The sequence below is a fragment of the Neodiprion fabricii genome, chromosome 2, assembly GCF_021155785.1.
Source record: "Neodiprion fabricii isolate iyNeoFabr1 chromosome 2, iyNeoFabr1.1, whole genome shotgun sequence".
Lineage (NCBI taxonomy): Eukaryota > Metazoa > Arthropoda > Insecta > Hymenoptera > Diprionidae > Neodiprion > Neodiprion fabricii.
The window spans coordinates 28,095,067-28,108,976 of NC_060240.1; the positions used below are offsets into that span (position 1 = coordinate 28,095,067).

A 13,910-nucleotide genomic window follows, 5' to 3' on the forward strand; every position below is an offset into this window, starting at 1 on the left:
GAATATGTTTCTACACGCGTTCCAGAGTTCTTCGTGTGGTGTGATACATCAATGTATGCACACATTCAAAAATCTGGCGGTGTAACGGTAATGTCGCCATCTTGGAAATTAGTTCCTGTAAATAGTGAGATTTGGCGTAGGTGGGGTGTAGATTTCTACATCCGGAAGAACACGACTTCAAAATTCAACACCGCCACGCACGGCATGTTACATACCCTGCGCGGTTTTCTTGTTCGCCCTCGCTGTGTGTTTCGCCTTGTAGGTGTAATATACATGCATACACGTGGAATAAATCCCTTTCCCTTCCCTGCCTACTTTCCCGTTGGTTTGGTACTGCAGCGCTGACGAGCGCTGTAGCGAGTGAGTGCCAGACGCGAGTGTCAATCACCAACCTGGGCCAACTGGTTCGAATCGGTGAATATTTGGCTAGATTTCGGTACCTCACTCGACACTCCATCATCGGGGAAGTATTGTGAGAAAACGCGATTAAAAAAAAAAAAACACAGAATCACCAAAAGGGATTTTTGAAAAATCACAAACGTAAATTTAACGCGAAAAGACTAGTATTAACCTCTAGCATCGACAATGGACGTGGATGCGTTGTTGCAACATTCCCAGTACGCGATACCTATCGGCATTGTGTTGGCGTGCGCCATTCTAGTGTTTGTATTCGGTTTTAAAAATGCGGAGCAGCCACCGTTTGCCCAGCTCACGTCGGGTTCCGACGTGGACCGGAAGCCAGCTGGCAAAAAGCGCAACAAGATCAAAGAAAAGGTATGATAAATTATTTAAAACATTTTCTTCTGCTGTGCTCCGGATTAAAGTCATACAATCGTCAGCTAGTCCGAATCTGAAGGAGCGTCCTTAAGCTGGCCTCCCTACCATATGGTTACACGTTTTGACAACATGGCACTCTCTGCGTAAGTATGTATGTATGCATCACATGCGTACATACACGCCGTGGCGTCACACACGCGTTTGCAGGTTTCTGCCAATAGTCACCTGTGACGTTGAGCCCTGTACTTTTACCTTTCTATTTTCAAATTTACGCCCTTTTATACACGTAATAGAATCATCGAATATTCGCCTAAATTTATCCTGCTAAATAAAAACTCATGATGCATACATAAGGTGGATTCGTTTGACTCTTGTTGACTCTTTCCGTGATGACATGCTTTCTCTGTTCAATGCATGCCATTAAAAAGAGAAATATGAGATGATCGCTAAGTAATACACTTACGATTTCTTTCATTTATCAACGATTCATGTTTCATATTACCGTAAAGGCTGTAAAAGCTGGCCACATCTTTCCAGCCCGACCAACATATGCTCATTATTCATTTAATGTATTTCTCATTGGACGTTACTTAAGATAGGTACTTACAGTGAATGGAAATCATTGCTAACTTTGGTTCAAAAAATCTATCAATTTTCAATTTATACACATGGGCACATACTCAGATTCATTGACGTTACATTGCAGAGTCGTACTATCAATGTACAGTTGACTACAGAAAAATCAAGTCCTGCTAAGAAAGTAGTAGCTGTCAAAGCAGAGGCTGTTAAAAAAAATGCTTCAAAAAGTGAAGAGGTAGGCAGGGAACTCAAGGAACGCAAACATGAAGACAACAAGCCAGTTGTTGCTAGGAAAGAAAAGGCTGTCAGCACTTTAAAAGCTGGAAAAGAAAACAAGGGAGAGTTGGTAAAGAATCGAAAAAATTTAAAGAATCTTTCTCAGGAAAAGCCAGTTGACTTTGATGATGGTACGTATCTATCATTTACGTTAAAACAATATGATAATCAGGTAGAATATGCATAAACTGACGGTAGGAATAAGGGGAAAAGCTTTTTATTTTTGGGAATTACAGGAAATTGGGAACCGGTTTCGAGAAAGGACAAAAAGAACAAGAAAAAAGATGAAGATACCCCATCCAAGAAAGTTAAAAAGGAAGGAAAAAAGGCTGCAGAGCTGATTACCAACGTAACTAAAAAGGAAAAGGAACAGCCGGAAATTAAAGATAAAGTGGCCAAGGATACAGAAAATAAAGAACTAAAAGAAAAAGATAAGCAAGAAGTTGTTCTTATACCAGTTACTGATGTTGAACCAGCGATTGAGACTCACGAAAACAAAGAGAAAGCCGATGAGTTAGAAAAGGTGAGAATTAGTGAGATAATTTAACGGCTGCTTAAAGGAAAGTGGAATAACTCGTTATTTCTATCATTATCAGCATTTGAAAAGTCGTTTATACATAGTATGCAAATAATAATCAATAAGAAATAAGGGCATTATGTCAGGATCCAAAGGTTAAAACAGAGATAACATTATTGCTATCCTCACATTATTGACGCAGATTAAACATTCTTCAGAACAATCGCTTTGCAAGTCAGCAATATCAATCAGATTCAATGTAGGGAGTTTCTTGTTATCCAATGGTGTAATTTCAATCTGATTAATCCAAGACATTTCCACATGATTATATATAGATAATTAATGTGCATGCAAACTTGTTGATATATTGCTGGTGATATAGATTGAGAAGCCGAAGAAGCCCGAGAAACTCGAAAAAGTACAGAAATCAGAAAAGATAGAGAAATCTGAGAAGCCTGAAGAAAAAAAGAGTAGTAGTAAGCCCAAAAAGGTAAAAAAGGTTATTGGGAATGAAAACGCACTATCAGCTGATGTATCCTCTTCTGAAAAACCAGAAAAAATTATAGAAAAATTAGAAGAAGAAAAGAAGACAAAAACTGAAACAGCAGAGGAAAAGAAGGTTGAAAAAATTGAAGAAAACAACAAAGTGGTTTTTGACGAGTTGGGAGGTAAGGACTGAAATTAAAATTAATACAAACTTTTCTGTATTACATTAAATCAGTACGGCTCTTCCTACTGCCTGAAGTATTTACTAATAGGTTAATGTATTGGTACAATTTTTTGTATAGATGTGTGGACTGAGGCCAAGCCACAAAAGAAAAGCAAGAAGAAGACTCGTAAGGACAACTGAGAAGAACAGGGCCAAAGTATAACAGCATTCTCTATAGCAAAATTAACAATGAGAGCTGTTGCACAGCCGTGTTATTAGGTTGGACTGAGCAGGTGTGTCAATTCATCTAATCGTGAATCGCCTGCCTAAATCCTCCGCTCCACTGTACAAAGAACATTGGTTTGACTCATTTCTGTGGCGTCAATATGTCCCATTGTAGGACTCACTGCATCACCATCAAGTTGGAAATCAACATTTTTTTAAATATACTTTCTTATCCATCAATAGCACATCATAAAGCATCATTTTCAATATCTAATTATGGTGAGTTTGAGGTAATTGTTTCAGTAGTATCAAGTTAACAAAGCTCTCACTCAGCATGGAATGCTTTGACTGTACAATTCATTTGTTTATGGTAACAAACATTTACGTGAAGTACATAACTTTGGAGTATATAGAGAAATTGGTAGGTTTTATTACATTTAAAAGCTTGCAAGAGTCTCGTTTGCATTGGTTACCTGCAAAGTTTAACATTAAATGCAATTATTTATTATTGCAAAAAAAAAAACCTCGAACTGTCTGTCGATAGGCAGTTAGAATCAGTCGTCCTTGTTTAAAAATGAGCGGAGTGTCCAACTTGCCTTGATTGTTGTTGAGCTTAGATCTCATCGTGGAACAAGACTTACGTAGCTTTGTTCTCAGCCAAATATTTCCAGAATTCAACATATTGGGCGTGTAGAAACTGTCAATCTGAAATGGGATGAAATTGTGAAATGCTGATCGCATTTTGGATATATAAAACTGAGGTAATTTCAAGATTTGAGCTGTTTCTGAACAGAGTGTCCGACTGTAAAATCAAGATCAGCTGGCAACTACCTGTTGTATCTCGTGATTGTCGGCAAAATAAATCACATAGTTAATTCACGTATTTAATTACCAAACGTTACATTATCGCCCATTTATTTTTTTGTGTAATGGATATTTAGTTTAAATATTTGGCTGTTAACAAGCTGTATACATAAAATAATATATGAACTTTATACATAAATAAAGACACGTGTGTTTGTGTGCATGCGTATTCTTGTGTGTATGCGTGAGTGTGACGTTACATAATTGAGATGTGTACACGTGTAGGCTGGCTTTGGCAATAACTACTTTGCACGGTGTCTTACCTCCTTTTCTTGCTTTATGTAGAGTGCTGCAACTTATATTTTGTCATACATAGTAAGAAAAAGACAAAAAATAAAAAAAAGAATATAAGGAAAAATCGTAGAAGCTGATCCTGAAATACCTGCAAAAGCATAATGATGTATGTAATTCAAAAAATTCGCACGGAAGTGTGTAAGCTAGAATTATTTTATGATAAAGCAAACGATTCCGTATGCGTGTAATGAAATGGTGATATATTTTAAAAAATGATAAATGTGAAGACAGTGCAACAATGTGATAACTGTACTTGATACCTGAAGCTCGTTACTTGAACATCCTCCAAAAATATTTAATTCAAAAAATATTACTTTTAATGAAAAAATACGTTCAACACATTTGCTGCGCTAGATTCTATACTGTTTGTCAATGTATCATAGAGTGTATAATGATTCCTGGTGTAGCAAATGTGTTAATTGTAATTTTTTTAATTTTTGCCTCAGATATATTTGATAATTCGAACTTGATACATGAAAAAGAAAATGTTGAAACGTTGAAGCTGTAGCTTTAAATGACACTATGTACATAATACATATTATATGTGACTGTCGGTGTTCAATGTTTATACAGTATTTACATTCAAACTAAATTTGCCAAGTTGATTCCAACAGCTATTCTTGTTTATGTGCCAAAAAATTAAAACATTCAATTCCATCTCGTTCATTATTTCAGAGCAAAATTATGATTCTATTAAAATTGTTACACAACTACGAATTGCAGCTTTTTGAAACGGCTATAGCCAGCATTCCTGATATTTTTGTAAATGCTAGTCCACAAAATTGCGTATAATGCATATAGATTCTGTTTTACGGTACATTGTAATGATTTTATAAAGATGGGCCTACGGCACAGTTGAGATTTGTATATTGTTATCACTGTTGTTATTATTATTATTACTACTTTTATTATTATTACTAATATATTATAGATATCATATTTTGAATATTAAATTTGTACATACAATAATATAATACTTGTGACAAAATTACGTACATTCACAGCAAAAATGAACTTATTTATCAGGAGAAATGTGTAATCTTTTAGATGTTCGAATCACGATAAAACTTACATGCTTAATCTAAATACTTTCACTTTTTTGATATCCACTGCTTTGAAAAAAAATATATATTCTTACGAATATTCACGAGCTGATTGCAGATTTTTTTTATATGTTGAGATTATCAAATATTAAATATATTCGTCGTCTTTTTGGTTTATCTTGTGGCCTTTAGTTGTTACAAACACTGAACGCCACAACATAATTGACTACTGAGTCTATGATATGCTATTTCAACTGAATATGTGTAGTGTTTGTTTCTAGATGTAATTTATGAATAATATTTGTATAAATGTGGCATTATATTAGTTATGGAAATGCAGCTCTGGAAATGCATTGGTAATCGGAATCTGTTCCGCAATGCCTTGATAGAATGAAAATTCAATTTGGTACCCACATGAATTAAGTTTTGTTGAGATAGATCGATAACCCTCGAAAATGTGTCTATTTTATTTCTGTGAAAAATACCCTGATCTTTTGTAATTATTATATAACTGAAATCAAGGAATCAGACCTGACCAGTCAATTTTTGGTCACTTTAAGAAAGGAAAGGCTACAGTAATATTTTAATATGTATTACTCCTAAATACGACCAACTATGTCTGTCAAGCTGCTGTCCATAGTCTTCCATTCCAACTAGCAAGCATAGCAACAACTATTTGTATGTGTGTTAAATGTAGTGCTATTTATGTCCTGCTTATAATACAAATATGTATCGTTAATAATATCTGATATAAGAGTCCACAAGGTAAAGTGGATAGTAAGAAGCAAAGAACGATGCTAATAACATTTTGTATCGTTGCAATCACCAGTTGTAGTTATACGGCCATATACTCGTTATGTTCGACACCGATACTCAAACGTAGATGATGTTAATAACGTTTTGTTAACCGGTCTGTCCAAAAATAGGAAGGCTCCTGTATCACTTTATACTTGCAAACCAGTAACTGCAAGATATGTGAGTGAATATGAGAACTTTTCAATGATAATACATATATTTCAAATTCCCTGTAATGTAAAATTATTGGCGTAGCATACGATGCTTAGTTATTGTAAGAGAAATTCAGATGTAAATTAGTTTTCCCTGAAAAACTCTAATTGTTTGGGTTTTTTTGAATATGCACCTATACCAGATATAATCTGAATGAATGGGTACTGATACACAATGGGTATATTTATATCTTTAATTGGGGAAAAAATATAGAAGAATAAATAATAGGCACTAAATAGTGTCAGGGTCAAAATGAAATCAAGTTTTGGATTGTGAAAATCTTGTGAATTCAAAGAAATGGAATAAATCTATATTTTTCCAGCATTTGTGTAATGGCATTATATTCATTCAACAACTCTACAATTTTTAAATTGGTTTTCATATTCTCATCCTCGACTATGGTAGATTAATTTTTTTTTTTTTTTTTGTTTTCCAGATAATAAGCTGAAAAGAATCAGCGCAATTTGGATTTATATGCAGAGCATACTAATGAAATATATTTATTTCACACCACTGTGTACAATGTGTGAATTTTTTGCTCCGTCATTGGCTTGTAACTGATTTATTATTTTACTACACTAGTTTGTCTTCTTCTTACATTTCCGTTTGAACTTCTTTCCTTCTTTGGGTGAATTCTCAGTTGTTATATCTTTACTGTCATTCTTTCTACCACTTTTATTCTTTTTTTTCGACTTAGAACGCACAAGTTTAGCCTTTTTCGATTTTTTTTTTGGTTTGTCCATTTTAGCAATAATAGCTGCAGTATCAGCTGATACTTGTATTTTTGATTGCTGAGGTGCTACTGTAACTCGTATGCAAGAATCATACAGTATGTCACCACAGGATTCTCCATAACAAAACTCTTCACCGCAATCTCCACACATTTTTACGCTGCTCTCGATTATTCCAGCTCTATTTTTGCTACGCCTAATTGGACTTGTGAAATTGTGTCGTTCCTTCGCAGCTGTTTTTATCTCCAACTTCCCCATATCAACCTTTAAAACAAGTCATCTGTGAGTTGTTATTAATAAATACTAATGGACGTTCAAGAGTCGTACTATTGAATACATTTTTCGATAACTATTTATAGAATTTACCTAGTCAACTGCATGTGACAGATTTGAATTCACCTACCAGCCTGGAAAACATTTCCTCATCCTGACGTAACTTAGGACGAATTGGTGTTAGCATCCTCCAATCTATAGATACTTGTTGTAATTCAGCAAGATTGAGACCTCTCATGTCTGGTGGCACAGGGTCTCCGTAACCATATTCTTTTTCTATTGCTCTGAGCTCACGCTTTGTTGCACGCCAAGTGAAATCTTTGTCACGTACTTTTGAATCTTCTTTCTTTACCTATTAAAACACACTACATCATGATAAATGTATAACCACCACTACTGGTCCATTAGAGGGATTTCAGGGAGTACTGACTGCAATTTGTTCAAATCTTGTTAATAAGAACAGGGGGATTAATGTAAATCTTTTGGATAGGTTCTAATGATGAACTTTAGTATCAAAGAATTAACACTAGACCTTTTCAGATCTGATTTTATACTCTGGACAACGCTCAAGCAGTCTTCTAAACTCCTCTTGCGAATTGCAGGTTGCTTTGCTCAAATCTGGTATCAGATTGGCATCTTTCTTATCATCTCTAAGAAGATCGTCAAGCTGGAAAGCCATTACAACTAGGCTATACTCTGTAATATAAGAAAAGACACATTTGCTGTTATGAAAATGTTCTTTTCCTTTCATTTTGCTTCCTTAAACAAAAATTTTACTACTGTAATGGAAATAAACATAATGGTTTAGAATTTGTTTTATTGGTGGATGGTTACTCAAACTCCGCACTCGGAGACACGAGACACCTCTGTGGGTCCCACTCCTTTTGTTTCATTGCGAGACCCTGTAAAATATTAGAGAATATGTAGTTGATTACAAATTACGTTCTGATTTGAATAATCTTGACAACATTTTACCCACATTTCGCAATGTTGTTAGCTGCAACAAAATTTCCCTGTTATACCAAGTATTCAACTTTTCGTTTCCTTCTTTAATCGACAAACTTCTTTCATCATTAATTATTTCATTCGATTGCGGCTTGTTTTTTTTATTATTTTTATTATTCTCAATATGGATTTTTCCATTCTTATCTACTTTTAAAGGTACTATGGAATTAAGACTATCCATAGACAGATCCGCATCATAACTATCCAGTTTGATAGTTCGCCTCATTGTGTTACGATTTTTTGATTTTAAGTTGGTTGGTTTTCTCCGCTCAAGGGATGGAGATCTATTGAATGCAGACATAAACCAACGTATATTCGATACCAAATTGAACCAAACTAATAATAAATACGTGATCGTACAACAGTAAATTCAATTAATTTCATGTAAAATACAATGAAAATTTACCTAGAGCCATCATCACTTGAATCAAGTTGGCGTCTTCTCAATCTCAAGCGTCTTTGGTAGTGTGGATCTTTTTCACTCTGAGTCCGATAACGAGTACCCGGTCTGATAGAATCTTTGAATTAATGATATTTCTAAAACCTGCTCCATAGGTATACTGGACAAGTGCATACCCAGATAGTGAAATGAAAGTATACTGAAGCTGTAGATGAATTTCTACTATGAATGCAAACAAATATAGCAGTTTGAGCATGACGATACACTAAAGTGGAGACAATATTAGCACTTTTGATTTATTGCTGGCATATTATTAATAGTGTCCAATTAAAATTGAGCTTTAACCACATTTTTCTATCTGAGTAGAGGCTGATAGACAAATATGTGAAGTCTTTAAACTTTTTCAGGTGTATAGCAACTCACCGATTAGCATTCCAACGTGGTCTGGCTTCAAGAGATGAGCGTGATTGAGCTTTGGATCTAGACAAAGTCTTCATAGATAGCTCTTCAGTAAGAACAGTATTAGTAGATCTGTTAAAAGTCAAAAAAGCGTTGAGCTTGAAAAAATTATATGTTTTGCCAATACTTAATGACATTTTATATTATGTAACATGTTTCCTTTATCAGCAAGACTTAAATGAATGTCTATACAAACTTTTCAATCTCTCTCCGGTTAGTATTCAATGATTCTTTGCGTTCCTTCATTGACATTTCCTTATATGGACAAGCATTATTATGCATGTCTTCTAAATCCGTTTGGGTGCCAAATTCTCTGGCGATAGTTGTCCTATATTTGCTGGGTGTCAGCAGTCTTGTATCCGTTGTTTTAGCATATCGATGCTGACTTGCATGTGATATGGTAGCAGGGCTGATGACGTTTGAAAGAGGAGTGTTACTGACGCTAAACAAATTCGGCACACTTTCAGACTTGGTAGGGGTTGGTGTAACGACTAGATTAACTTGTAAATTCGAAGCATTCAAAATTTCTGGATCTTGTAGCCGGCCACTTAGTACAATGGCAATTTCTGAGCTAACTGGAAGTTGTATTGTATTTACTTTCGGTTCTTGGATATTGTTATACAAGCTACTTTCCTTGCCAGAAATATACTCCGAAGAATGACTAAGTTCTTTATTCTCTCGTTTAAGATAGTATCCATCATTTACTGATTGTGTATTCTCTGTGACAGGTGAATGGTCAAATTTTTTCTCAGAGATCTGGTTTGGGCATATTTCTGATTGCATTGCAGGTTCAGCGGCATCTACATTTATATTATTTTCATCCTTTCCAAGATTCAACATATTGTTGTGTTTTCTACGGTACTTCTTCTCTTCTTTAGCCAAGCGTTCGGCTGCCTCAAGCACCTGACGCATAGCCTCTGCTTTTTTGTGCTCGGTGTCTTCTTTCTCCTTAAATTTCCTCTGTTCTTCTTCAAATCTGTAGCCATATCAAGGAAGAAAAAGGAAGTCGGTATTTTCAATACTGATACAAATAATATGCGGAAAGGAACCACTCGTGCTGTAGAATCACAAAATAAAGCAACAAAATGCCATGAAACATACCTTTGTTTCTCTTTGTCTCTCTCTCGTTTGATTCTTTCTTCTTCGGCTTGTTCCTCCATCAACCTCTGCTGTTTTTCCTCCTTTCTTTGTCGATCTCGTTCTTCAAGCTGGTGCTTGATGGCATTTTGCAATTCTAAGGCCTTCTGTCTCTTAACTTCACGCTCTTGTAACACACCATCATCCAAGGGGACATTTTGTCCTCGAAGATAGGTTTTGTTAGAATCTGGTCCGGCTGAACTAGTTGTGGAGCTATCAGGGCTACTTGCACTTTCATGATTTATTACCAGCACCTGTGTGATAATTAGTCATGAAAAATTGATTATCAAAGCATGGTTACAGGTTTCATCAGTTATTACACACGTTTCTATGCATGGGAAAAATATATAATCATACTTGCTTTATGCCAAACTCATTGGCTAATAATCATAGATACCTGGCTGGTATGGTCTATTCGCGAAAGACCTCTTTCAAGCCATGAGGGTGGCGGTGGATCTCCCCTTATCAATTCTTGTCCCCATAGGCTGCCCCATCGTGGTCTCAGCTCGGTACAGCCTCGCACTGCAGACAATCTCCTCGAGGGTGGGAGAGAGCTCTCAGGCGTTACATAGCAGTTGTAATTCGTTGGATTTTGCAGATTGTTTTCCGACATCGCACTTCCGGGTGGTTTGCAATTGGGAAGTAAATCTTGACATAATAATAAATATTTTATTATCATATCGTCATTAGTATACCACTTAATTTCTAATTACATGTAAATCAAGGTACATTGAGTATACTAAAATGAGTCATGGAGCAAATTAAGTTTCGTAAAAAATTATCAGCTTAGAGCTTCAATGCTTTAGTATGCCACCACTACAGTACGTTTGCATATTTATGTATTTACTCACCTGCAACCGCTGGAAGCGGCACCTCCGCGGAGTCGCTCGCGTATCCCGATGTTTCACCCCCAAGTTCTTCGCGAGGCGAATCACCGTATCGCTTCCTTCGAATATGGTTGTGGAATGGGTAGCTGTTGTGGTGGTTCAACTGAGTATGATCTGGGCCTTGATAGCGCAACCCTACTTGATCCACTTCAACCTGCTTGGACTGAGGTTCGCAAAATTAGAAACTCGCGTGACTGAATTTTAATGTCATGAGTGTAATAGGAATGACCCTAATATTATTATACTTTAAGCTGGTCACAAACACATTCGTCATTCTCATCGTTGCTTCACCATTACTTAGCTCGTACATGCAGTCAGTCATCTCTGATCCATGCCCTAACACTGGTGAAAATAATTCTATGAATTTCTACAAATTTTTACGGAGATTTCTATGCAAAAGTATAGGATTTGGACCAATTCATAGATTTTGAACTTAGATTTCGTAACGGTAGTCTTTAATATATATATATGTGTAGATTGGCTCGCATTGACGCGATCCTTTTTCTTATATCATATATTGAATTGGATAAAATTTGTTGGTAAAATATTTCAAAATTTTACTGGTTTTCTAGAATAACAAGTGCTTTAAAACTGTCAAGTTCGTACTCGAATGTCGATCTCGAATTTTGCTATGAATTGAACTTGTAGACGGAATCTGTCGTATATATGTGCACTCACCTTACTTCAATAGGTGAGTCTTGTGAAAAAAATAACATTTGTTATGTCAATAAACCAGAAATTCTAAGATATTATGCAACAAATTATATACTTATAAGAAAATTGATCACGCAAATGCGAGCCACTCTAAACTTATTTATTAAAAATGACGATATTTTACTAAAAATTCTATGCCAGAACTGCGAAAGTAACCGAATATCCTTACTTAATCATCGAATCAAATTCGTAGATAGGCGTAAAAATTATATCCACCACAGCTGTAAATCAGTACACGTATTTTCGAGTAAAACGTACATTCCGTAGCTGGAAATTTAGGATGATTTGATAAACTTTGCTTGCATAAAAAAAAAGCAACAACTTCAGTTTGCAAAAGTCTTAATCTGCTTATCAGCGGTCAAAGGTTGCACTCACCGTATGCTGCAGCGAGCCACCGGATTCTCTCGTATAAATTGGCGGAAGACTGGGGCTTCTCTGTCTGAGGATAGGACCATTTGGCCCACGGTCATTAACATCCGTAGTATCCTGCAAACTGATCAGACTAGCCCGAAGAAGGTGCGTCTCCCCCGCAACCCTACCGACACTCTTTGTGCTATCAATACCTGATCCACAACCGCGTCTCAGTTCTGGAACCCCCGCAAGTGTCGACATTCTTGACCTAACGCGTAAAATTTTTTGTCTTAACTGCAGTTACAAGGCCTAAAACATGAATTTTTTATCCTTTCATCAAGAGCAAATAATTCACCTTGCAGAAAAGAGGTGATCACAACGGTTTGCTTCGTTTGGAAACAGTTTAGAACACTGCAGTAAACATCATTTAGAATTCACATATCGTTTAGTCGATATATATTAGTTTGACAATGAGTACGCGATTCAAGCCCCTTTGTGTCTGTCTAGTCGTTGATCGTATTTTATAAATATTACGTAGGTTAAAGCTATGCTCTTACGGCATCCGGCCAAGAAATTGTTATATTTCAATATGGTTTAGTATAATATAAATAAAATTACTCAAAGAAATTGCTGCATAACCCAAAATAAAAGAAGTTGTAATAATGTAATGTGCACAGTCAAAGGAACCGCGATTTGTAACGGTAGCGCGCGCGGAAAATTTATGTTGGGCCTATTCTAAGATTGTTGCGAAAGATCCGCCCAATAAAAATATATAACACATACATTTATGCATATGATTTACCCACTTAAGTACATACAATAGCACGCGCCGTAGCTTAACGTTCTATTGATGACCTAAATCGATATTTTTCACTTTCCATGACTGAGTTTTCGTGTTTACTTACACAACGGCACATATAATGCAAATAAACTCACCTCACAGCATCGTGAATTACATTCACCACTGGTTTGACGGTCGTTCCCCACGATGCGCACGATAGTCTTGCCATTTCTTCTACGATGTTTGATAAATGAATTTGAAATAATGACATGTATTATCCAAGAAAACGTATCGCATTATATTGCTCTACGTACTCGTACTCTCCTTGTACTCATACAATTTGCTGATGGGTCAACGTACCTCTTTCTTTTGCCCATTGAAGCCTTTTCTGTTCCACCAAAGACATCCGGCCATTCATTTCATTTAAATTATAAACCCTTTAAAAGTATCAAAGAAAAGGAACGGCGGGAAAAGTAAATTGGAACACTGTTGTAATTGACTATCGAAATAATAGCAATAAATATAAAAATATACTTAAACGACAAATAGTATTAATTGATGATAATGATAAACTACGATAAATCATAAAAATAAACTAAGATACGTAAGTATGTATGCGAATGAAACTAACTTTATGGATATTTGCCCACAGCAAGTAACACTGGCGCGCTCATGTAATACCTACACAATCAAACAACAGTTTCAGAATTTATTTTTAGGAATAAGAAATTTCAATAGCAACAATTCGTTGTTAACTAATGCCTTATGTTTGTATTTTCAAGATCAGATTTGTATTAGGAAAGTACACGTATTAGTCGATAACGGTATTCGGAATGAGTATGCTAGTTGCAGGTGGTGGCCGAGGAAAGACTGCCGCAGGTTCATCGCGGGTCGTGTTAATATTGCTAGCTACAGTCTAAGATGTTACACTGGGATCGTT

General features: G+C 35.9%; 3 protein-coding genes across 6 annotated transcripts; 1 reads left to right on the forward strand and 2 right to left on the reverse strand.

The window, feature by feature from the left end:
• Positions 1-163: 163 nt before the first annotated feature.
• LOC124176264 (axoneme-associated protein mst101(2)-like) lies at positions 164-8,046 on the forward strand. 2 transcript variants are annotated; one of them, XR_006869340.1, is made up of 6 exons: positions 164-774; positions 1,484-1,763; positions 1,869-2,155; positions 2,532-2,817; positions 2,938-3,091; positions 7,777-8,046. XR_006869340.1 is itself a non-coding variant. In XM_046557306.1 (5 exons), exons 1-5 carry the CDS (start codon positions 586-588, stop codon positions 2,997-2,999), a joined length of 1,104 nt encoding a protein of 367 aa, XP_046413262.1. In that variant the 5' UTR covers positions 164-585; the 3' UTR covers positions 3,000-6,556. The 2 variants fall into 2 exon arrangements, 1 of the variants encoding a protein (XP_046413262.1); XM_046557306.1 differs by lacking the exon at positions 7,777-8,046 and having other exon boundaries at positions 2,938-6,556.
• Positions 6,325-7,987, reverse strand: LOC124176267. The gene is made up of 3 exons (XM_046557313.1): positions 7,769-7,987; positions 7,367-7,588; positions 6,325-7,227 (listed from the first exon to the last, which is right to left on the reverse strand). The coding sequence occupies exons 1-3, from the start codon at positions 7,985-7,987 to the stop codon at positions 6,811-6,813; spliced, it is 858 nt and encodes a 285-aa protein (XP_046413269.1). The 3' UTR covers positions 6,325-6,810.
• LOC124176261 (histone-lysine N-methyltransferase, H3 lysine-79 specific) lies at positions 7,999-13,571 on the reverse strand. Of its 3 annotated transcripts, XM_046557298.1 has the most exons (11): positions 13,331-13,567; positions 13,126-13,204; positions 12,214-12,457; positions 11,089-11,287; positions 10,635-10,885; positions 10,202-10,491; positions 9,297-10,076; positions 9,065-9,172; positions 8,648-8,749; positions 8,216-8,525; positions 7,999-8,138 (listed from the first exon to the last, which is right to left on the reverse strand). In XM_046557298.1, the coding sequence occupies exons 1-11, from the start codon at positions 13,386-13,388 to the stop codon at positions 8,067-8,069; spliced, it is 2,493 nt and encodes an 830-aa protein (XP_046413254.1). In that variant the 5' UTR covers positions 13,389-13,567; the 3' UTR covers positions 7,999-8,066. The 3 variants fall into 3 exon arrangements, 2 of the variants coding, with proteins under 2 accessions (XP_046413254.1, XP_046413255.1); XR_006869339.1 differs by lacking the exon at positions 7,999-8,138 and having other exon boundaries at positions 8,385-8,525; positions 8,648-8,759; positions 13,331-13,569; XM_046557299.1 differs by lacking the exons at positions 7,999-8,138; positions 8,216-8,525 and having other exon boundaries at positions 8,731-8,863; positions 13,331-13,571.
• Positions 13,572-13,910: the final 339 nt, after the last annotated feature.